This window comes from Gouania willdenowi, chromosome 24 (assembly GCF_900634775.1).
Source record: "Gouania willdenowi chromosome 24, fGouWil2.1, whole genome shotgun sequence".
In the NCBI taxonomy this organism is placed as follows: domain Eukaryota; kingdom Metazoa; phylum Chordata; class Actinopteri; order Blenniiformes; family Gobiesocidae; genus Gouania; species Gouania willdenowi.
Window position 1 is genome coordinate 19,456,658 of NC_041066.1, and position 23,866 is coordinate 19,480,523.

Below are 23,866 nucleotides of genomic sequence, written 5' to 3' on the forward strand. Positions count from 1 at the left end.
CTTGTTTGCTCCCATTTCAGCTTACGTTTTTTGCAGCTTCAGGTGAGAAGGTGATACTATCTAAGAAGAGCACAGCGTCAGCAGGTACAAGCCTATCCAGGTACTTGGCACAGGTGTCATACGCGTGTAGATAGTCTTGGTCGCTCTGTGGGAGCCTCTTCAGAAGCTGGGGGTCTCCTTTCCAGAAGAGTTTCTGTAACCACGCTGCATGGACCGCACTGGGAGAGACTGTTGCTCCTCCACCACCTGGCAGAGGCAGTCGACTGGCCAGTTTAGAGATGGATAAGACGTTTTGGCTGATCAACACTGGTTGGAGGGTCACCAGAGGATCCAATGATTCATCAGTTAGCCTTCGGTAGTCCAGACCTGTAATGACCATACATATATTGCCTCATTAACACAGCCCTGGTCCTATCACCACCACCATAAAGACAATGTTATGTGCACGAGTTGTATATGTGTTCAAATCCATCCTTTATATTTATTAATTATTATAATATTATTATTATAGTGTTTCTGGTTTGTTTGTCTTCGTTTTTCGCGCCATCCACCAAGTCACATTCCTTGTATTGTTTTAAACTTTACATGTCAATGAAACTATTCTGATTCTGACATTGACCTTACTTGTATTTTTAGATATAAACATTTATAATCATTAATAGCATCTTAATTGATATAAAAACTCAAATAATAATAAAAAAAAATCTCAAAAAACAGTCTTTCGTACACAGTGTACGATTACACAAATTTGATTTATCCAGTGCTTTTCAAATTGTGGGGCACGCCCCCTGGAGGAGAGGGGTATTGTCATAATTATAAGGGGTGCGAGAATGTCTCTCAAAAAACGTAATTTCTTTTTTTTGGCTTTATAATTTATTATTATTAGTAATAATAATGGCTTGTACTTATATAGATGAGATGAGATGAGACTCAAAGCGCATTACAGAGACCATTATTGAGTCATATCAGTTATACAGGTATTATTACTTTTTTTTATTACTGTTCTCAAACATGTGATTGCACATTTTATGTTATTATTATGATAATTCACATTTTTTTTAAATACAGGTAATTTAGTAAAAAATTGGTATGGGTGGCCTGAAAATGGCCTGAAAATGGCCTGAAAATGTGTCACTCTTCATAGAAGGGGGCGCAACCGAAAAGGTTTGAATCCCAATGGATTAATGCAACATGGAGACTAATGTTAACTTCAGACACGAATGTGGTGATTGCAGTTGCTCATTACACTCTAAAAGTTCATTATGGTAAAAAACATCAATAGAAATCGATTATTTCAAAGCCCGTGTCCACATGTTTAGAAAGTGACACTTAAGGAAGTTGAGAAGTTGTGTATATAGTATACGCTGTATGCAATAGCCTTGTTTTTGCAATTGCAGCATTGTGATATATAAAGTGTGCAATAAACAATTCCCTGACAGTAATATGTGAAGAGAAATGCTCAGGAAGATGCAAGAGGCTGAAGTGAGAGTTAAAGCTTGCATGTGACCTGTGTGTAGAAGTTGCCTCTCATCTACCCACATATGTCTATGGGAGCCTCCATGTCTGTGTGTCTATCAGAAGTAAAGAGAAAGCATCTATGATGTGTGCACATTACTGTGCAATGGCAACAACATGGCCTGTCTGGCCTTTAAATATTTAACACTGGTCTGCCTTCGGAAAGGATCGTTAGTCCCACTGGAAAACCATAATGCAGCCTCCCACATTAAAAACACTGCAGGGGCTGACCCGGGCACATACATCTACAGTACTTAACCCTCAAAGAAGATGCAAATTATATTTACTGTCTAATCACCTCTAAGAATTCACTATTAAATCAACAAAAACATGTAGATTGACATTTCATGTTTCCTACTGGTATTCAAGACTTCAATATCATTGAATTTTCCAATGCATAAATATATTAGGGGTGTGTATTGCCTGGCATCTGGCGATACGATTCGTATCCTGATATATACTGTAGGTCACGATATGATACGATGCGATATATCCCGATATTAAAGTATATGGTGATTATTGTGATTTTTTTTTTTTTTTTAATATATGACCTAAGAAACAACTAATCTGTAAATGTGGACACCTTAATGAGAACATTATGTATGAAATATATTTTATTGGCATATTTTACACTCAAAACATTGGCTTTAACATGCCATGTGCCAACAACTTAAAATAAAAAAATAACATGCAATCTGCCGGTGGCTTTTAAACCAACTTTGACTTTAGTGCAACATGACTTTAGTGCAACTTAACTGAAATATATGCCTAGAACAACAAATAAATGCAGAAAGTTAGTACTTTCTTTTTATATTTTATTGAAAAAACACAAGCTGTCAACATCCCCAGGTTTCAGCGCACTTTGTGCAGTTACAATGTCTCCTGCAGTGGAAAAATCTTTCCTGGTTAAGTAAAAATTAAAAAAAAAAAAAATATATATACACATTATTATTGTACTTTTTTTTGGTTGAATTAAAAAAAATCGATATGGATGCATTTTCAATCAATCCGAGAATCGCGCTAATATCGCGATATATCGCAGAATTTATTTTTTTTCAACACCCCTAATATATACATCTATATACATTTTTTTTAAAGAGAACTAAACATGAATGAAGGGATATGGGTAAAAAAAATTATATGTCCACTCTTTACCATAATTTTACCATAATATATGTCGCACTGGAGTATAGACAAAAATTAGCATTTTTGCAAAAAAAAAAACAAAAAAAAAAAAACAACTTGCACATGGATCACAAATCTTAATGTAGTTATTTGGATTCTTCATGTCATTGACTGGGTTCTGGTAAAACAACCAGAACCTCTGGACCATAGTCTTGAGGTACAGGGGTGACAATGGACCATCTCAAGTTCTTCAGTGTTTGAGTTTATTGTAGTAGAAGGCAAGGCTACCATCAATAAGTATTTTTCTAAATGCATTTTTGCAGAATTTTTCTAGATGGCATGAGCAGAGAAAAAAATGTATATTTAAGTTGCATTGTTGTATAAGCCGAATCGTCAATATTGAAGGAAAAAAGTAGCAACTTTTACTTTGGAAATTGCATTAATAGGCAAAAATGTAAAAAACAATAGTGACATGAACTTTCTATCCAGCTGTTACACCACTTCTATTCGGACATGCAGTCATAACCTGTTTTACATAAGCACGGCAAAGAACACAGTCAGTGTCATTTCAAGGCCCACACACTTTAATCAACGTGGCTCAAGGATAAGTTGTTTCATAACCTTTCAGAGACATGAATGGCAGGTCTGTGCAAAGTGAAATAAAGATGCCTTTTTTGTTAGATAAAAGCAGAGAAAAGTAAGGGCTGATTGACTTCAAGATGTATTTTGGATAAAGTCTTTTTGTATTTGTAGTCTTTCAAGTTTAATTAAATTCAAGACGGAGTTCAGGTTTTTGTTATTTAATTTTTTTTGGGGGGGGGGAGATATTTTTTTGTTATAGCTGGGTAAGTTGTACTCATTTAGATATATTTTTATTTTTTTAAACGTTGAATGACACTTCTGTCGATAACCAAGCACAGGCTTTTTTAGGAGCAAAAGTTGGCAATTACTACATCTTCACCTTTTTTTTTTAGTTCTTATAACTTTTTAAATTAGCATTTTGTATAAAATGCTGTTAGAATAGTTCAATGAAAATCAGGGCTCCATGGTAAATTAAAAAGCAAAAAGTTTGAATTTAATAAGGTAATTAGTAATCAGTGATTGCTATGAAATGGCTCCACTTTCACTGATTGCTATAATGATTGGCCCTAAAATCTCTGATCTGAGCACCATAACTTCATAGATTATAGTTCTTAGTGCAAAGAGCTATTCACTATTTTAATCATTAATATGAAAACCATAGAAATATAAAAACAGAACATTCGACATCTTACCTTGAGCAACAGCTCTGAGCTTCTTCAGCAGTTTAACATGGGACTCTGGTTTAATCGTGGTGGTGACATAAGGTTCACAGCCTGCAGAGTCCAATAACGTGTAGTAATAAAGTAGGCGGCCTTGGTCGGTTCCTTCCACAGTGGGAAGAACATATTTGGTCATGTGATTGTAAAAAGCCTGGGGTTCGCGCTTCAAAGTTTCAAACAAGCAGAGGGATTCACTCCGGGTTTCGATGTCCTTGGTGGAAAGCCTGGAGTGTTTGGACAGAAGCAGTATGGAGTTAAATACATTTGTGGACATATAATATCATATGAATGACTTTCAAACATATGGTGTTTGGATAAGATGAAAAAGATACAACTCATAAGAATATCATAAATAAATGTTGTAAATCACGCGTGTCAAGCATCCAACTCGGACTGCAGGAGAAAGTTAAAATGACAGAGAAAACATGAATCATTTTGTAAATGAAACGCAACAATATTCGCAGGGGCTCACAGTTTTCCCACTGTTTATATCACAAAAAATCTAAATTTTTACAAAATTCTTCAATTTTCTTCAAATTATTACATAACATTTCCCTTAATTAAAAAGAAATTGGTCACAAATCTAGGAAATTTAAAGTGAAGACCCTGTTGGGACTGATATCTGTCACTTATTGCTTGGATATGGTCGGCTTCTTACATATTTAGTTTGTTATGTATACGTAAGAAGTGTAAACTAGGGCACAATAATGTTGAAATTACTCGTTTTCCAGCATAAAATCTGTCGCCCTCTTTATTTGACACACCTGGAGTAAATAATCCATTTAAAGTTTTCTATCAGTGCTCCACAAATGTAGTGATAGTGTTAAATTCACTACATTTTAGTGCATTTTTGCTAAAAGAGTTTAAGAAGCACAGAATATGGACATGTTTTTAAGTACAGAAGGATAATACAGACAAGTGCCTCTTTTAAAATTGTAAATCAAGATTACAAATGCTCTTATAATCAACAATATTCACCACCTTCAAAAAACCTTCAGAGAAAAGAAGGCTAATAGTGAGAAAATGTCCACTTGAGTCACAAAAAATCAATTTCAAAAACAGCAATGATTACAGCTTAGAGATCTGCAGGTTTATTTACCACTTTTTGATTTGAAGAATTTTCATGTCATGATGATGAAAAACGTGTTTAACTCTGACAAAGTGGAGAGCAGGGTTAGAAATATCAATAAGAGGAAAAACATTGGTCTGAAAACCCACTGGGTGTTTGGTTTTTTTTTTGTTCTGCTTCTCCACCACTTCTACACAGCTTGTCTGAAGATATTTTACTGGCGAGCTAAAAGTCAACAGCAGCAGGTGAGTAAAAACGTACAAAGAAAACATTACAGAGGAGAGAGGGGGAAAAAGATCCTTAGAGAAACCCAATCAACAAAAATTACACAAGACACTCAAAGAATGAAAAGGCAAAAGGCAACGCAAGTTGCTGGCAGTCACAGAGGGGTTCGGAACAATCCGAGGCTGTCTGGGAGATTGTTCGTGTGAGTGCAAGACTGCTTATCTGTCAGGACGGGACAACATCAAAGAGGACAATGTGTCCTCTGGGCTTTGCATCACAGTAAGCTGGGAAGTTTTTGCTAATGGAAAAACAAAATCTAAAGAGCGGCAGCAGCAGAGCAGCAATGAGCTCCAGAATGTAAATAACACTGGGTTCTTCTAATACTCAAAATCAAAGTGGAATTATCTTATTCACTATTCCTAAACACACACACACACCTACACTAACGCAGATTTCTCCTGCCAACCCTAAACGCAGTCTGATGTCATTAGACAATCACATTAGCTCCAAAGTCACTAAAAGTCACAAGACAGAGGAACAATAGTGGGAAAAACTAGCAGTTGTCAGTTTGAAAGATGTTAAAAGGAGTTTTGGTTAGAGGGAAAATAACTCTAAATGGCAGACAGTGCCCATTTTCCTTGTAGCTCAGAGCAGCGTTGTCACAGTGTCCGTGTCTTTTTATCCTTTTGCATTTGAAGGCCTGTCTTGGCTAAAGAGTAGTTACTGATGCTCATGCTGTTTACAAATTGTTTTTTTTTAACTTTTTCTAGTCTTCCTTTAAATATATTTCTCAAAGCTGTAAAAGGGAACTGGTTTTCACTGTGGTAGTAGGTGTCCTCTCACTTCTTTTGATTGATTTTCTCTTTACTATTTTCATTTAATTAATTCCAACAGTATTAAGACAGTTATGCGCACTAGCTCTTTGTCAGAAATCAGCAGGTTTTCACTGTATTAAATCAATTATTTTGTATTAATGTGTATAGGTTTCATTCATTCAGACTAACTTTTTTCAGGGAATTTACTTTGATCTTCATACATATTTTGCATGATGAAAGAAAATTTTACTCTCCCACACCTGGGACTCTCTTCTCCAGAGACCAATAGGTGACAGGGGCGCGGCCGGCTAAAGAGAACTCTCAAGTTGGCCACGCCCAGAAAGAACTCAAAAGGACACATCAACGCAAACAGTAGATGCTTTCCTTATGAGAACTCGTGAGGACACATCAAAGCAATCACTAGATGCTTTCCTTATGAAAGAACTCGTAAGGACACATCAGAGCAATCAGTAGATGCATTCCTTAGGAAAGAACTCGTAAGGACACATCAAAGTAATCAGTAGAGGCGATGCTTTCCTTATGTAATAATTCGTAAGGACACATCAAAGTAATCAGTAGATACTTTCCTTATGAGAACTCGTAAGGACACGTCAATGTAATCAGTAGATGCTTTCCTTATGAGAACTCATGAGGACACATCAAAGCAATCACTAGATCCTTTCCTTATGAAAGAACTCGTAAGGACACATCAAAGCAATAACTAGATGCTTTCCTTATGAAAGAACTCGTAAGGACACATCAAAGCAATCAGTAGATGCTTTCCGTATAAGAACTCGTGAGGACATATCAAAGCAATCAGTAGATGCTTTGATGCTTTCCTTATGAAATAACTCGTAAGGACACATCAAAGCAATCAATAGATGTAAGTTTTTTGTCTGAATAAAATAAACCTTAACATTTTATTAAAAAAAAGGGGACACAATTAACTTGCTGGAATTATTTTGTAATATTTATTTACTTTTACTTTTTGGTAAAATAACCCAAATGTTTGCTGTGACAAGCCAATTATTAAAATACCAGTACTTTAAATACTGATAGCTTAGACAATTTAGGTTAATAATCCTTGGTAAAGCAGAATGTATAATTCAAGCATAGATGATGCTGGCACTATATGAAAGAATGTTAGAATCATATTAAAGATAGAAAGCTGTCGACACAGAGAGGCCATTTTTAAAATCATCTTATGTTAAACTAAAGAGAAAATACATTTTAAAAATAATGTAAAAATTACATTTGAAATACTTTTGTGAACAATTCATAATATTTGTTTCATTGATTGTATTTTTGGTTAACACTTGATTTGAAGAAGAAAAAAAATACACCATAATGTGTTGAACAGGACTGAATAATTCATTAAAGGCAACACTAGCATCCCTGTCAGACTACACATGCTCAGAGCTAAATGTTACATTGAATACTTTCACTTATTATCATATGTGGTGCTAATTAACTATGTTGCTAAGTTTGCAGGCAACTGCTGCCTTTGTTTTGGCTCCAAGGAAATTATCTGCTTTAGATGTTTTGTTATCACTATAGCTTGTCTTAAAGAGCAGTCAAGTATTCTGTTTGATTTGCTAGACAATTATTCTTTATATTTAAATATATTTCTATAAATATAGTACAAAATATTCAACCAATGTGGGCAAAAACAGCTGTTTTATTTGTTTTTCTTGACTTCATCAACTAATATTATTTAAAAAATGCTGCAGGAAATGAGTTTGAAGATGTTTCATCTGAAAAAGTAGATCAAGGATGAGTGTGTTTTAAATCAAGTAAACTTTGAATTTTATATCTCTGCAATACCTATGTATTACCAAGCTGTTTATCAACAAAAATCTTGCAGTCCTATCAATCATCTCACAGTACCACTTACGTGAGTTAGAAACACAAAGATACAATATTTATTGTGCCAGAGCTAGCATATAAAGAAGCTGTTGAAGTAAATCTACAGTGGCAGGAGGAAGTGAAAGAACACTGCCGTAGAATCATGGATAAATACGCTGAAACCATTCTCAGTGTTCAATGTTCCCAAAAAGTTTTTTGACTTTGTATAGCCAGCTTTTTAGTCCATTGATTAAGTTCATCCTACATGTGAGTCTAGAATACACATTTTTGTTTGGCTCTTTGCGGTCATCTCTCCATGTTCGCTGACCCTGCCGGCATCTTACACACTGCCACTATATGCTATATGCACCTTGCTGTAGGTATCTTGTAGTGATGGGTTGTGTTCGAAATGGCATACTAACGTACTACTCATACTACGTCTGATTTCAAAATTAATATGTAGTGTGTTCACATTAGATAGTATGGAAAGATAGAGTTTGCAAGAAATAACCGCATGTAGACTATGTCAGGATATTTTTGAAGTATGCACGTTGGGTACAATAGTCATACTCAACCACCCCATGATGCATTGCAAGCGGAACGTAAAATTCAAGCTAAAAGTTAAACATCCCCTTTTCAAAACAAAAGCATCACTTCCATCTTCCATTAGTTTTGTAAATAGGCCTCTTGTTTTGAAGTTAACTGGAAGTTTTGCAGTAGCACAATGGCGGGTCTCTGAAAACCTCCAAAATGTCGACATGAAATGTGTTTCTGCGAGTTTCATGAATCAAATGAGCACATGTTGATATTCTACTTGGTCACTTTCTTGCTTAAAATGCTTTCAGAACTTTTAAAGATGGCAAATCAATAGAAATATTTAGCCTCAGTGTGCTTCAGGTTTTTGTAGTTGGAGGTTCGAAATGCATCTTGGGAAACTTGGAAGTATACTTCAGTGGGAACGGTCATCAACATCCTAACCATTCTGATAGTAGACAGTATATACTCACTGAGTTAGTGTGCCATTTAGAACAGAGCCATGGACTTCCAAGTTTATCCCCTGCTCTGGATATATCCAATGTTCCGCTCTAGGTAGGTAGTTTTGCTTCTTTCAGAGTTGGTAGATGTTCTGTCTGAAAGGGGGTTCAGGTCTTTGCAGAACAATAGTGACTTTGACCTGGACAATCAACGTTGACCTCATTGCTGTTGCTGTATCATCCAAGGTCTTGCTGGACGTTTACTAGATGGTATGCTGTATATACTGGTCTCACTGAACTGTCAGTGTGTGCCAGTTAAAGGCCAAATAAATGCATTTCAAATGTAAAACAAAGAAACTTCCAGAAGAGTTTTTTTTTTTGACGGTCCATGTTGACATCTGTAGAAGAGTAGATGATAGTGGTGTTTAGCGGTGCATTGATTCTGCTAAAGTGTTTATTTTGTGGTAATAGGACTTTGGCTCGACCATCCATCTCCTCTTCCTCCATCCATCTGCCTTCACTCCCTGCATTAACCGATTCCGTCTGCATTTCTCAAGCTAACAACCTTTCCTAACCACACTATTAATCTTTGTAACACTTAACTATCAGCGTGGTCTGTCCAGTAACCCTAAAATTACTTTTCCAGATTAAACTCTTGTTTTTGCGGAAATACATTTTGTTTTACAAGGGTTTTTGAGACAATGATAAACTAGTGGCGAATTGAGCAATCACATTCAGAACAACTTCTACATAAAAAGACAATGGACTTCTAATTATGTAAACTGGTAAATTAAAATGAGATAACAATAACTGTTTTTGTTAGTTTTAAAACAATAACAGGTGTACTGTAACAAACAGCAAAATGGGTTGATTCTCTAAACTTTTGGGATACTAAAGTGTTCACTGTGTTATTTTACATGCAAAAACAATTTATTTCTGAACACTCATGTTAGGTTTGAATGCTTCTGTGTACTGTTGTAACGCTGTGGTTAAAGCCACTAAAGGTCTATAATGGTTTTCTGCTACTAAAGATGGAGCAAAGACATATTTAGACTAGAAAACCAACAACTGCAGAATAATTTTAGTTTCTATGTAACAATTTGGGGAACTCTGGTCTCAGTGCAAACTTTTAATATATCACGACCCGAAAGAGGTCGGGAACCACAGATTTAAAGTTTAAGTAAGAAGTACATTACAGTGCAAGGTAACTTTGGTTTCAACTTTTGACTTGGCCAACTTTTGGTAAGATACTTCCCCAACTCACACAGGTGGACATCACAGGTTTGATCCATTCAACAGTCTTTGTGCTTTACTGACAGGAAGTGATCTACCCCTGCTAACAGATAGACTTGAATGCAAAAGACCAATTTCTGCACAGGGATCAATAAAATTCTCATTTCCATTATAGGCCTCTACATCTATTGGCATACATCTTTCCCTTTAAATTTTCCCAGCCAGCACTATTTATATCCCTCCCTGCATCCATCCATCCATCCATCCGTTAAATTCATTGCTATACTGCAGATGCTTCAAGTCAAGATTAAAGAACAAATATTCTTCACACATTCGTCATGATCTTAAGATTTTGATGGACACGCATGTACACACAAGCGCACGCACACGCACGCACCTAAAGTAGCTATAGTCAGGTTTCCTCAAGGTATAGGCTGTAATTTATTGTGGAGTAAAGTCCATAAACTATTTCCTTATATCAGAATGTGACAGAGGGGATATTTATCACAGTTGTAGACACACACACACACACACACACACACACACACACACATACATACACACATAGACACGGCTCAGCCCTGCTGAAAAATCATTCTATTAAAACAAGGAAAGGTGCAAAGCTAGTCAGATCCCCAGCCATGAAGTCAGAGAGCAAATAAATTATGGAAATACTCTGGAATGTGTCAACAACGATTTTATGCACGGTGAGGTTTGAGCTACTTGAAAAGCTGTGTTTCTCATTACACTTTCCATTACGGGATGGATGTTTATGTGTGGGGGCGCGTCAGCGTCAGGTAAAGGAAAAAATAATTTGACAAAAGTAATAAAGGATTCTCTGCCCAAACAAACTGGGAGCTATTGAAGAATTCAAGTGAAGTGACACAAGAAACCCAGAGGAAAAGTAGATTACATACGCATCGTGTAATTGTGTTTGTCTTAGTGTGGGTGCATCTTTGTGTACGTGTGTGTGCGTGTGTGTGTGTGTGTGTACCTGCTGTCTGTGAAGAGGAACTCCAAGTGAGTCATGTAGACGTCCCACAGGGAAATACTGTAGCGTTTGGCCAGGGACATGGCGATTCTGTACACGCCGTCATCCAGAGTCCTACACAAAGAAAACAATCAGACTCATTAAAAGCATAAAGATGCATCACTCCCACTCAAGTGGACACACAATACAAACAAATGTCCTGAAGCAAATGAAGCACACCTCTGTGTTCACTGTACAGTTCTAAAGCAGAGGCAATTGTTTTCAACCGCAACAATTCACAGCAGTTGAGAATAATTGCATTGATCCCTGAACACATGCACACTCACTCTGTGAGACCAAGGATCGTCTCCTTTTTATAATTGGAGTCGGTACTGAAGCGCTGAACGTCTACACCGCGACCCAGTCCCTGTAAAACCTGGGCCTGGGTGAAGTCGGTTAGCCGTTCGTTGTACATCTGGAGCTGGCTGATCAACCTCTGCAGCTCCTCTGGCCAATCCGAGTTGGAAGACACATGTTGTGTGACCAGACCAATTAGCTCTTTGGGGTCAGCCTTTGGGGGAGGAAAAAAAGTGAAATCATCACTCCAATGCTTACTTTAGTACACTGACAAATACAAATTCTTATTTTATTTATTTTACATGATAAAACTATGATGAAAACCAAATCATCAAAATGCAACCACTAACGAGAAATATTGGTTTGTTGGTTAGGAGGATTAGTATGATGACCGTTCCCACTGAAGTAGACTTTCAAGTTTCCCAAGGCCTACAATGACAAAAACCAGAAGCACACTGAAGCTAAATATCCCCGTTGATTCTTCACCTTTACAAGTCCTGGGAGCATTGAGAAGCAAGTGAGAAAGTGATCAAGTAGGATATCAACATGTGGTCATTCGATCCATAAAACTCGCGAAAACAAATTCCATGCTGACATTTTGGAGATTTTTGGAAAACAAAACATCCAGTGAACTTCAAAACAAGAGCCCTGTTTATAGGGTTAAAAAACAAATGGAAGACAAGAAGAGATGCTTTTGTTTTGAAACAGGGATGTTTGATTTTTAGCTTGAAGCCGGTCCCAGGACGATTTTACGTTGCGCTCGCGATGCATCATGTGGCGGTTGAGTATGACTAGTGTACCCACCGTGTATACTTCAAAAATGTCCTGATGTAGTATACATTCAGGTATTTCTCAATCTTTTCATATTATCTAATGTGAACGCACTACATGTTCATTTTGACGTCAGACTTAGTATGAGTAGTACGTTAGTATGCCACATTTCAAACAGCCATGGTCTTAACCATAAAGGGATAACTATTTATAATTTAAAACCAACAACTACTGCTGGGCTGGACTAAATATTTAAATTGCATTTGGCAGTGGTGCAATAAAAACACAAAGAACAGTAAAAGCTCATCTTAGATCTACCAAAACGGAATTTGTAAATATATCAGAAGATCAGAACAATCAGAGAGAAGTCCAGCAATGGCATGAGAGACATTCACAATGAATGCAGAAGGTTGAGGTTCAGATGGGTAGGGGACAACGCTCATTTCACTGACAATTAGATGACTCTTGCAATCACTGAATGATAAGAAACCAGGAGGAAAGCCTCCTTAAGGAAGAATCGACAAATTACAACAAGTGCTCAAGCAAGATGGATGAGGAAAGCACGATCGAGAGTAGGATGGACGACGTGCTGTGACCAGCGGTTTTGAGAAAATGCTCAACAGTCTGGTTGCTCATTGTTGAGCTGATCAGAAAATCAATTTTGGTTGATCCACACATGCAACATCTCATTGGCAAAACAGTTAAAAATGGATAGTCCAAACAATTTGCATCTTGAAATGGTAATCAAATCACCATGCAGCTTTAAAATCTAATGCGGCTAAATAAAGAGTTGGCCTTGTAAATGAAATATTTCAGAGATATGGGGAAAAAAGATGCGTTTACAGGCATGAATTCTAATACTTCTGATCCATCTTGATAGACCAGATATGAGACCACTCAAAATTTAAGGCCGGGTCACATGTGGATCTTGGGCACAGCGTTGTGTAAATGAACAGGGAATTCTGTCTTTGTCTTTCCTTGACCTCACGCATAAAATGACTCCAATTAATGAAGACCAGGATAATGCAACACAAGCCCCTTAATATTTCTTCCTAATTCTAGCAAGTTCATTTTGTCTTCTTCATGAATAATACATTAAGGTTTCTTTGATTCAAACAACTTTTTTTTAAAAAATGTTTTAAATATGTCAGGAGATTAAAGTAAATCTCCTGACATATTTCAAACGCCTCTGAGGAAGACTGACAGTTCAGTATCTGGGGATCAAAGTAAACCTCCTGAGAAAAAGTTGAATAATAAATTAAATCTCAACATAATGTCTCTTCCTGTTTAAACATATTTTAGTTTGACATTCTTCCTTCTCTTGAGTGATGCATGGGTGCTTTAGTTGACAATAACAGAACTCATTGTTAAACCAACATAGAGCTTTATGCACCTTGCAAAATGTGATATTTTTGCTGGTTGTGTGTTTTTTTTTTTTTAAAATCGATAAAGAAAAAAAAAAGGTCTTAATTTAGAAAATGTCTTCAGAAATGGAATGATGACAGAGTGCAGTCTAAGCTTTCATATTCAGAGCTTATTCCTATATGTCAAGAAATTATAGTGCAACGTAGCAGGGCTCAAAGTTCAACTGTGTGGAGAATGAGATAGTGGCTACACATGCATGATTTATCATGTCACACAGAGGGGGAAGTATAGGTGAAAGCTGTATCTCTATCATCAGCTTGGTTGTAATTATATGAGCTCCAGAGTTTGGTTTTTGGCCCTTTCCATGCTGTCGTTGTGGAGGATGAGAAGGTTTATTTGTTGATTCTATTTGCATAAGGTAATTATGGCTGCTGGAAATGTGTGCGTGTGTGTGCTTGGAAAGAGCGATGGCTTTGGGTTTCTGCGAGTCTTCTCCGTGCGTGTATAAATCTTCAGATGTGGCCTTTGCGGCTTCAAAGTTAAAAACAGGGCATGAGGAAGGAAATAAGGCCAAACTCGAGAAGGAATTAAGGCTTATTAAAAGTGTGTGTAGTTTTTAAAGGTGGAACCAAAAAAGTAAGGAGAAATATGTAAAAGAAAGTTAACAAAAAGACTTCCAAATAAGAGATAAAATAGTTTGCAGATGCCCTTCACTCTGGATTTCAAAAGAAAGTCTGAAATCAATCTTTCAATCAGTCTTTCTAGAAAATACACTTTACCTTTGTCCTCAATGCATTTAAAATAAAAAATAGGTATCAGGTATTTCCTCTTAGCTCATCCAAATGCTTCCCTTATTTGGAAGAACCTTAAAAGTCAGTGTATCCTTCTTTGAATATATGAAGTGTATATAATGCATTAGTATAACATGTGTGATATTACACAGCTGGAGGTAAGTCTCTGCAGCTTTCCCTAAGCTATTGTTGCCAGAGGCTCTTTTGTTGCTTCTGTGTTGTCTTTTTAGTGTAGAAATGTGAAATAAAAGCTTCCTATTCTTGAATTAATAAAATACAGTAATACTTAATCACAACTCTGCTCAAACAAATGCATACATTTCTTGTGGTAATAAAGTTTCTTAAGTTTTGTTTTTGAATATTTCAGACACGAGCAACTGGAGCCCCATTTTGTGCGGCTCCCAAAGTAAGGGCATAAAATGAAAAAACAAAACCCAAATTAACAGCAATAATACACAAAAGGACATAAAATAGACGAATCAACAGTAAAAAATACACAAAATGACCAAAGAAGACACAAAAATTCACAAGAATACACAACAGGACAACAGTAACACACAAGAGAACATAAAATACACAAAACAACAGTAAAATACACAAAAATACACAGGAGGAGTACAATAATACACAAGAAGACAACAAAAATACACAATAAAACAATAATACACAAGAAGACAACAAAAATACACAAAACATTAAAAACAAAAAACAAAAATTCAGACGAATACACAAAAGACGACAAAAATACACAAAAGGACAAAAACATAAAGCATACAAAAATTACAGAAAACACACAAAACAACAACAAAATAATACACAAAAAAGACAGGAAAAAATACCAAATGTGGCCCTCGGATAAGACAATCATATTTTTGTGGTCCCCACTGTGATGAAAGTTGCTCAAGTCTCATTTAGTTTAATGAAAACACAACTCAGTGTCTAAAAGTACCATATTTCTTCTTTGGAACACCCAATGCTTTTTAATACTCACATGCACATGTTAAAAGCAATAGAATAGAAAATATTATGTGGTGAGGTGCATTATGGGAGCTCATCATATATATTCACAAGTAAATGTATGCATGCATTGTAAATATGAGTAATTTTTTAAATTGACTCCATTTAGGTTATCCTTTGCCTATTTGACGTTGGGTTTCATGGCATTTCAGAAAGAACCGTGCCTTCCATCTCTGGAGTAAGCTTTTAATGATCCTAATGAGTCATCGTGATGCCATGCCAGACGCTTGACTATGAAGTCGTTGGTGGCTCATTAGCACTTACGCTGGGAATTATGTATTCATTATGATACGCAGTTAGTGTGAAGAAAACAGGGGGGGAAAAGCTGGCTTTAGTGAGGAAAGGCTAATCACATAAACAAGTTTGGGTCATATAGAAAACCAATGAAAAAGAAGACGTAAGGATGACAAAATGCAGCAAAGCAAAATGGAGAAAAGATCTAATAGCAAAATGTAACATTAGCATTTGCATTACGTGCAAGTACCTGTTATCTGAAAGGCCCATTACTGTATGACACCAACTTACAATGCTCCCCTGGGTAAAATATCCAGACTGCTAATGACTGATATAAAATCTCAATTTGCATTAGTGCATCATTTGTGAGAAGAGCGAAAAATGCTTTATTTTTTCTCTCTGGGTGTTTTTAATAAAGGTAATATCTATCCTGGGGAACGGTTTAACGGATACAGCATTGGCAACATGAGCAGAGGCATCCAGCAGTTAAACACTATGCCACTCTGGTTACAAATGGAACCACATTTTCATGTTAAAAGAAAATCAAGAGCTTATTTTTAATTGCCTGTCTTGGATGATCTTGTGGGTTTTTCCCTTTGCAAACAATTACATTTGACGGATAAACATCTTCTGTAAGTGCCTGTGAGCTTTGTGTATACTGTGACTGCGGATTCAGCTTTTAAATTAAAAACAAAACTCAGAAATGTAATAACTGGAGCTGACTGAGCATAAATAAGGCAAACAAAGCAATAAACAATGTTATGGGAGCTTCAATTCCAAAACCAAGTTGGATTTTGTGTTACGCCTATATATCTAAACCTTGTTTTTCCTCGATATCGTCAGCATATATTCCCTTTTTGTGTGCGTAGAACAGACGTGTATGCTTTAAATGTACAGCTGTGTGTGTGCGCATCATGACTATGATACAGTATATGCTCTGGGAAAAGATTGTAATCGCTCTACTAAGCACTTTTCACCACAATGACTGCATATTGCGAGGCCAGCGACAAATTATACACAAGAATATACACAACGTGGTGTAAAACACAACCGAGAAACGCAGGTAAACAGGCCGCATCATTTACATAAATGCAGGGTATTTGTAGAAGCTTGTAAACCCCATTAAAATAACGATTAAGGCAAAGTCCATCTTTAGTTCACAAATAAGCACTTTAAGTCAGTGTAATGAAAACTTTCAATCCAAGCAAGAAGAAATAGGCACATTGTGCATTTGGAAGGATAATGAAAATCCATCCTTTGTCGCAAAGCCGTTAGTTGCTCTGTCATGCTTCAGAGACAGGATCAGATCAGAGGGAAATGGGTTAGGGGTGTGAAAGTCAATAGTGGATAACAGCATCTTTAAGAAGTAAAAAATGTATTGTAAGGAATTACAAGAGAGCAGAGCGAGCTTAACATGGCTTAGCAAAAGAGAGACGGATATGCCTTCTCGGGACTAAACTGATTTAAAATAGGTAAATTGCAAAGGAGTAAAGTTGGGCAATCAGGTAAAAAGCCCCTCTCAAGCAATTTCTATTCACCCACAGCTTAAAAAACCAGAGCATGATTGAATAAGTCTGTTATCCATGACTATAGCTTAATTATTGTTAGAAATGACTCAGCATTTGAAGAAAACACTAAATTCTAGGGGTGTGACGAGATCTTGTGCCACGAGATCTTGCGAGATTAAACTTGGCGGAAAATCTCGTCTCGCAAGATTTTTTGAAAAATTTTCTTCTATAAATTTTAGTTTTAGTTTCAATTTGTGGAAGAAGTAGTTTATTAAAACTCATGCTTACATCATGCATGTAAAGAGTTATAATAAAACTTTTCAAAATGCATGTACAACTCGGTTAAATAAAAGTATGCTGGTCCAGTCATGTATTTTGTCATTGTAGTTTTCTTAAAATCTCGTCTTGTCTCATTCTCGTGAGCCCAATATCGTGTCTCGTCTCATGAGCTGAGTGTATTGTCACACCCCTACTAAATTGATATTGGTTCCCAACCTTGCCAATAGTGCCAACTAATAACTTTTTCCAACTTAGTATAACAAACGTTTTTTTTCATCACTAAATCATTCATTTTCTGACCCACTTTTTTCTCTTAAAGGTCACTTTCAAAGGGCGCTAGGCAGGGTGCACACCCTGGACAGGGCGCCAGTCCTTTGCTGATCATTCTTTATGTGGTTTTTTTTAAGTCTGGAGTTTTGGCAGATGTCAAACACTGAGTTGCTTTGTGCATTTGGCTTGTCTTGGCCTTCCATATCTACAAAATAGGAAATTATTAGAACATTTCAGAGATGTGGTTGTATCAATGTGAATAATTATGCAAGTGCGATTCTACACATGTAGACACATAAGAAAGTTTGTATTATTTATAAAGAAATGAATGCTTGTTTTTTTTTTACACTGGGGTGGGTTCAAATAAGTTTTTATTTCATCCCCCTCCATTTTGAGCATTTATCTTTTTTTTTTGTATCTTGTTTTATGAGCCAGATACAGACTTAATTTGCACAAAATTATTTCCATTTTTTGTACAACCTTTTTGTGTGAGTTTTATTGCCCAGCTCGAAATCAATAAATAACTAAAAATTGCCTTTTTTGTGTGCAAAAAGTGAAGACGAAAGTATAAAATGTTTTTTGTAATCATAAATTTTGAAAAGCCATAAGCTAGTCTATTCGTAATGATTTATTATATGCATTATATTATACATTATTTATATTGACTGTTTGAGTCAATGTGTGAGCACCTGTTATTATCCATCAAATCCTTGTACTTTAAGTAAGTGGCAAATTACTTTATCAACCCATGAGTTCTAGAAAACTTTTCATCATGATGAAAGTTAATTCTTTCCTTTTAGCAGGTTATGTCAAATGTTAAGTCTAATGTGTGTATTACAGGACTTTTAATGTCCAGTTATAATGAAAACACAGGATAATATTATACTAAAAGGTTTAACTGAAGCTCCAAGTGTCCATTATGGTAATAAATGATGATAGAGGATATTTTGTATCATTTATAAATAGGTATAAACGTCAAAACTGCACGATGGAAGTTTTATGGTAAACGTCTCCCACCTTTATAGGAAAAAAATAGTTATAATTTTTTTTTTTTTTTCAATCATTTTTCTCTTCATAGAAGCTTTTAAGACACTTCAAACACCTTGAGTGAGCTCTAAGAGACTTCTCTTCCAATTTACTAGTGAATGACTTCAGTAGAATGAATGTTTGGCGTCTCATTGCTTGGGTATGAAATTGTGCGATAACGCCAGGAGAATTAAAAGAGTGCGCGAGTTATTGAGACAGTATTACAGCTCTTCAACTAGAGAGTGGGAAATAATAGGAGACAGCTTGACATACTACAACACACATACACACTCCCAGCTGTCATGGGAAAACAGATTTAACCATCGAAATGCATATAATCTTCTGAGCACATAGTTATATGCAAACAAAAAAAATAATAAAGATTGTAAACAAATATTGCATGCAAAAAGTGTGTACATTAAACACAGATATATGCACCCTGTCATACATGTCTGAAATTTAATATCACGCTACGCAAAGTGTGTGCCCTTAAAAGATAAGTAAACGCGAGAAAGCTAAAGAAAGCACGAGAGAAATGTGAAAAGCGTGCAGAGTCAAGATAGCATTGTGAATGTAGAGGCTCGAGACTTGACAAGCAGGAGACAGGCCTATGAAGGAAAAGAGAGAATAAACAGAGAGCAGGAGGAGTGTGGAATAATAGTGGGGAAAAAACCAAAAATGAACAGAATAGTAGCATCAGGCAAACACATACGGCACGAATGTCATGTCAATTCCATTTACATCTGATAAGGTGATAAACAAGGGACACAAGAGGGAAAAAAAGGTAAATGTGGCACAAAGAGGGTCCTAGCCTTCAGAGTCTGAATATACAGTAAGTTCCCTCAAACTCATCAATAACAAAAAGCGGAAGCAGATTAGGGTTAATTTTGATGGATAAAATATTGTATATCGGTAAATCAAGAATAAAGTCGAAATGTCGAGATTAAAGTTGAAATTTTGAGAATATATTGAAATATAATGTTGAGATTAAAGTCGAAAAACAAGATCAAAGTCAAAAATTTCAAAAAAGAACTCTACATACAATAATGTGACAACATGTGCTAAGGTTTCATTTATTCAGACAACTGTTCCTCAGGAAATCCACTTTGATCTCCTGACATGTGTCAACTGCCAGTCTTCGTCAGAGGCGTCTGCTGATCGCTTTGATGTTTCCTTTGCAGTTTACTTAACTTCTGCGCAATAATTCCAACAAGATTCTTTTTGTTTGTTTTTTTTAAATAATATGTTAAGGTTTCATTTATTCAGACAACTGTTCCTCAGGAAAATCCACTTTGATCTCATGACACGTTTTTACTGTCAACTGCCAGTCTTTGTCAGGGGAGTCTGCTGATTGCTTTGATGTTTCCTTTGAAATTTCCTTGACTTCCATGAAATAATTCTAGCAAGACCATTTTTTGAATAAATTAAGTCAAATCTAGGGAAGCTGACGAGGGCCAATTCACCATATGACAACTAACAGCAGATTGTGGCCATCTACAGAATGCCGTGTATCAATTTTTTTTTTTTAATTATACTGCAAAGTTGGGTTTAATAACTGAGATTATTTCTTTTTTAGCTCAAACACAGCGTTGTATCTCTTAAAGGATTTTAAAGAGATATTGCCAAAAACTGAATCTGTTCAGAAGGAAAAAACAGTCAAGTTTGGAAGAGATTAGGGCCAGATTTGATGAAGATTTATGTTGTATATGGTGAATTGGCCCTAGTCCGCTTCCGTAGAGTTGACTTTAAGAGCAAACTTTCAACTTTTATCACGATATTGTATTTTCAGTTTATTGTTGAAAAATTTGACTTTAATCTCATCTTTTTTACTTTAATCTCGTCTTTTTGACTTTTATCTTGTCTTCTTGACTTTAATCTTGTCTTTTCGACTTTAATCTCAACATTATATTTTACCTTTATTCTCGAAATTTCAACTTTAATTGCGACATTTCGACTTATTCTTGATTTGCGTAAAAATTATTTTCTCCATCAAAATTGGCCCTAATCTGCTTCCGAATGTTATTGATGAGCAAATCGACTTGTAGAACAAAATCGTATTTTGAGTGTCTTTACAAAATGTCTACTTAAATCTTGTTTTCAACTTTAATCTCAACATTATATTTTAACTTTTTTCTCAAAATGTAATCTTTCATGTTTAACATTTTGACTTTATTCTCAACATTTCGCAAAAAATTACAGCGACGAAACACACTAAAACACACAAAAAACCTCAAACCTAACAGAAAACAGAAAAGAGTAAAGGGCAGAGAAAAAGGCAACTTTGGGGGAAAAAAGAAGAAATGAGCTGAAATGTAACAACAGCTAAAGTGTAGGACAGAAGAGAAAGAAGCTGTATACATTTTTGAGTTAATGGACTTGAACTTTACTTGAGGCAGAAGGTTGGGGAATGATTACTGCCATTAGGATGCAGGGAGGACATGTGCGTCAGTGTGTGGGGATAAGTGTTCGCCTGGAGCGTTAGACACTAACTTGTTCCTGTGCTTTGGTGAGTGGGTTTGGAAGTGTGAGCATGTGTGTGTGTGTGTGTGTACGCTCCTGACCTTGAATAGTCAACTGGGACACACTTATCCACTTTTTCTACTGCTGCTCTCTTCCACTTTTCTCTTCTTTTATTTCAACATTTCACCTCACTTCCTCTACCTGGACTGAAACCCATGAGAGCCTTGGTCCACTCAAGGAAAAGGTCATAGCCATTTCTGCTCTTATTCTACAACAGTCACCCCGACACCTCTTCTGTCACACTTTTAAAGCTTTCTTTGATTACTTTTCCCTTACCTTATTTTTTCCCTCCCAACTAAGGGGCTGATTCACTAAAGGTTTAGGGGTATTAAAATGTGATGAATATGTATAGTAGGCGGATCTCTTAAGGGACACAAAAAATGGGAGGAGGACATGCAAATAAATTAATGCAGTGGGCGCAATGCAATTCATAAAATCTGGAACTGGTTGCAGTAATTGTTTTAGCACTGGAAAAAAGTACGACTGACAAGCAGGTGCAAACACACACGCAGAAATCCGCTGCAGTAAATGTTGACAAAACACAGAGGAGATGAAAAAAGTTCAAGCTATATTAGGCACACATCTGGACATATAATTTCTATAGAAACTCTAATCCTATTACAAGACCCAATGGCCCAATGGTTGGGGATGAAATACATATATATCTATGAGTGGAAAACAAGCTCTTTTTTTTACCTTGCTGTCATAGGTCAAAACTACATGTAGTGCAATCTTTCCATTACAGCTATGCTTGTTTTATTATTGAAATTAAATAGATACAATTATTTTATTGGATAGCTGTGACCTTTACCAGCCCTCCCTAAGGAAGGGTGAGACAAACTTTATTAAAGAGAGAATATAAAAAGAGAGGGCAGAGAGGAGAAAAAGAACAGGAAAGAGGGAGTCAGGGTAGGACAACAGAAGGGCGCTTTTTATGCCCAAGTTTTAAAATAGCTGAATATTTTCTACAAAAATTAGCAATTTAATGTAGGATTGGCTTATATTTCGTCATCACAATGACAGTCAGATTGTCTTCTGTAGGCGATGACTTGAATGTTGGATTATTTTTTTTTTTTTAGTGTGATGATCTTTAAGTCGTATTTTTTTTTAGCTGTGTTGGGACAAAACCAATAAACTACATAGACATAGTTTGATAGCGTGAAACCAGTTTTCTTTAACAGTAACACCCAGTGCGGACATTCACTCAACCAAACTCACGATCCTTCACACACAGAGAGAGCTGTCAATCAATGCTGACCTTGTAGAGGCTGTGGTTCTTATCCTTAAAACAAGGCGTGAGACGAGAATAGATCTGCAGCGAGTAGTAGTACGCGGCGAGCTGGAGCGACAGGGCAGAGTGACACTGCTTCTCAAAGCACCTGTTGGCGTCTAACACCTGCAAAAATGAAGAGAAGATGTCAACTTGAACTTAGTTGTGTTCATACTTTTTACAACTATGTTTTTAGACCTTATTTACAAAGAGTTTTCCCAGATATGGAAACTGGAAACCGTGAAATGAAAATGGTGCCAACATTTCTTGTGGTATTTATCAAATAAAAGTGTTAGTTGCAGTGCATCAATCTGACCTGTTTTTAATCATTTGTATAAAGATAAATGAAGCATATTCAATCATTTTTTTATTGACTTAATAAACAACTTACAACATAGAGGACAATACAGGCTTATTTGCTAAAGTAAAGCAAATCTAAACTAATTAAATGATAGTTTGAACAATGATGACGCTGACAATCACTGATTGCCTTTCCCATACAGCAAAACTATACAGTAATATTCTAAAACCTCTACCAAGTATTTTATTAATCACTTACAGTAATTCTCAGCATGATTCTATTTAAGGTCAAATCTGAGAGAAGTTTCACTTCATTAGATTTCACCTGGCTTAAACCAACCTTTTTGTTACTTGGGTTAATTGTTTTTAAGCTTAAGTTTAAATTATTCTTGCCATCACTTGAAGCAAGTTGACATTTTAAGCTCTTTGGAAAACACTGATTTTAGTTTAAAACTTGTTTTTCAAAGGGTTTGTGGATATAAACTTCCTCACTATTTGACTAACACACTTAAGAAATCTAAACCAACTGTCTTAAATAATTATATATACGACTGTGTGTATGTGTGTGTCCACCTACCTGAGGCAAAGCGAGTAAGTAGGACAGAGCCAGCATCATGTCCCTGGGAAATGCATCATTGGCAAGCTGCAGCAAAACTGCAGAAGAGAGGAAGAAGTTTAGGGTAAAAAATGAATTAAACCCAGTGAACAATTGCTCTGCTTAGATTCTGAGACAACCATTGTCTAGATACAGTGAACGTATAATGATGGTGCAGCAGACTTCAAGACAATCGTTCACTTTGGTATAAAAGCATGACATTTGGAACAGATACGCTCTAAGGGCCACTATTTTGGAAAAAGGCGTTGGCCACTCAAAAATTCAATATGGCGGTTATTTTTCAAGATGGCCGTTATTGCTATTCAATGGTTATTATATAACCCAAAAATGCTTGGATCGGGCCAAATGAGGTGTCAGTGGAAAGGTCTGGTCCACCCGAATATGTGCATCCCCTCGGGTAGAGTCAGGATTGCACACGCTAGAGGCAAATAACTCAATCGCCTCAAAAAACTTGGAAAAATCCATGGGAG

The 23,866-nt window shown here is 36.2% G+C and overlaps 1 protein-coding gene across 1 annotated transcript in view; it reads right to left on the reverse strand.

Moving 5' to 3' along the window:
• nbas (NBAS subunit of NRZ tethering complex) overlaps positions 1-23,866 on the reverse strand; it is a 203,810-nt gene that overhangs the window by 67,983 nt on the left and 111,961 nt on the right. The window contains exons 40-45 of the mRNA XM_028439227.1: positions 23,358-23,434; positions 22,469-22,606; positions 11,420-11,643; positions 11,097-11,207; positions 3,915-4,165; positions 26-366 (exon numbers count right to left, since the gene is read on the reverse strand). Of these exons, the coding sequence (XP_028295028.1) occupies positions 26-366; positions 3,915-4,165; positions 11,097-11,207; positions 11,420-11,643; positions 22,469-22,606; positions 23,358-23,434 (1,142 nt within the window). The remainder of the gene's footprint in view (positions 1-25; positions 367-3,914; positions 4,166-11,096; positions 11,208-11,419; positions 11,644-22,468; positions 22,607-23,357; positions 23,435-23,866) is intronic.